Source organism: Impatiens glandulifera, chromosome 5, assembly GCF_907164915.1.
Source record: "Impatiens glandulifera chromosome 5, dImpGla2.1, whole genome shotgun sequence".
Lineage (NCBI taxonomy): Eukaryota > Viridiplantae > Streptophyta > Magnoliopsida > Ericales > Balsaminaceae > Impatiens > Impatiens glandulifera.
The window spans coordinates 2,521,274-2,522,830 of record NC_061866.1 but is presented as its reverse complement, the minus strand read 5'-3'; the positions used below and the strand labels follow the sequence as shown (position 1 = coordinate 2,522,830).

The 1,557-nt window shown below is 38.0% G+C and overlaps 1 protein-coding gene across 1 annotated transcript; it reads right to left on the bottom strand.

Annotated features, from left to right (window-relative positions):
- Positions 1 to 223: 223 nt before the first annotated feature.
- On the bottom strand, positions 224 to 1,345 carry LOC124938820. The gene has a single exon (XM_047479336.1). The coding sequence runs from the start codon at positions 1,280 to 1,282 to the stop codon at positions 419 to 421; it is 864 nt and encodes a 287-aa protein (XP_047335292.1). The 5' UTR covers positions 1,283 to 1,345; the 3' UTR covers positions 224 to 418.
- Between the last annotated feature and the right edge of the window lie 212 nt (positions 1,346 to 1,557).

The following is a 1,557-nucleotide window of genomic DNA, read 5'->3' as shown; positions in this document are numbered from 1 at the left end:
AGTTGTATATATGACTCATTTCATCAGCTGGTCCTCGTTAGTAAAATTCTTGTGTACAATTTTCTAACACATAACAAAAATTAGAATATGTTCAAATTATATTCAACAAATCAATTTTTTTTTTTTCATATTACTTTTACTAATCATTTTTGTTTCTATATTTTTTTTTTTAAATTGTTGTTATTATGTGGTTTTAATAAAATAAATTATTTAAAAAATTTGCTAGGAAAAAACACCCATATTTTTCCACAAATAAGACAAATAAATATTAATAATGAGAAGAAAAGTGAAGGTAAAATAATTTAAGCGGATTTTGTATTTATTCAACTATAGGAATAGAAACGTAAATCACACACGACCAATAGAACGCGCGCCAATTGCGATTATTTTCCTCCGACGGGCCCCACACGTCGGCCGATTATTCACGGCGTCCCGTCTCTTCGTCAACTGACGACGTTGATCTACGACCAGATGTGAACCGCTTCATTCCTCCCAAACCGGGTGGTTCACAATTAACCGCCGCCGTCACTGTCGCCGGAGAAAACTCTTCTACGGCTGAGGAACTAGTCCTCGGAGTTTCTTCCTCCTTTGATTGTTGCCGGTTTTTATCAACCACCTCCTTCTTTTTCTTTCTATCCGATCGGAATATCCCGACAATCTTCATGTATATTCCCTTCTTCTTCTTCGTCTGATACTTACCCGTTGATCTGCTTTTCTCCACCTGGTTCGCGGCGGCGGTGTTGGTCTTGTCCTTGTCTTTATCCTTGGACCGTCGGCGACGGCCTTTTTTCGATCTTACTCTACCTATACAAGAAACATTAGGCGATGAAGGCTCAGTAACCACCACTGCCGATTTAGCCATGGATTCTGATCGTTTAGGAAATAGACTGACATTCGCATGTTTACAGATCCGACGAGTTGATGAATCAACAAAGGCAGTTTTTTGAGTCTTTGGTAATCCAATAATTCCAGTTTTGGACTTTAAATTTGAAGAGAATCGTTGGGAAGAGGAATTAGAAGAAGGAAATACGTTTGAATAGAAGTTAGAATTTCCCTTAGTTGACTCCTTGCGTTCTAGGAATGCGTTGCGATCGAACCAGTCGTACTCTGCGTCTTTAGAAAGCCAGAAAGATTCCGGCGGAAAATCCGGCGGTAATTCCGTTGATGGGTCGTCCTGTTCTGGCGGTTTCTCGCCGTCGGCAAGCGTTTCGCAGGCAATTTTCCTGTCTACACCTCCGCCGGCGCATGCTGAAACGAGCGTTTCGAGATCAACTTGCTTCATTTTGAGAGAGAGAGAGAGAGGTTAGGGTAGGTTGAAAGAAAGTGGCGGTAGATGAAAGTTGGAAGTCTTCTAAATCTTATTTGACAGGCAGGAATGTATATATTTATTTTTATTTCTAGCAAAATAAATTTAAAGGATTTTTTTTTCAAGCTTCTACCATTACAATTGTCATTTTTTTAAATATGGTATATGTACATTGACAATAATAAAAATAGTTTAAGATGATAAAGCATAACATGGAAAAAAAAATATATATATATATAACCAATATACTG

What these genes read in the sequence shown, in the direction of transcription:
- LOC124938820 (XM_047479336.1), bottom strand. Translation starts at nt 1,282, where the DNA reads ATGAAGCAAGTTGATCTCGAAACGCTCGTTTCAGCATGCGCCGGCGGA.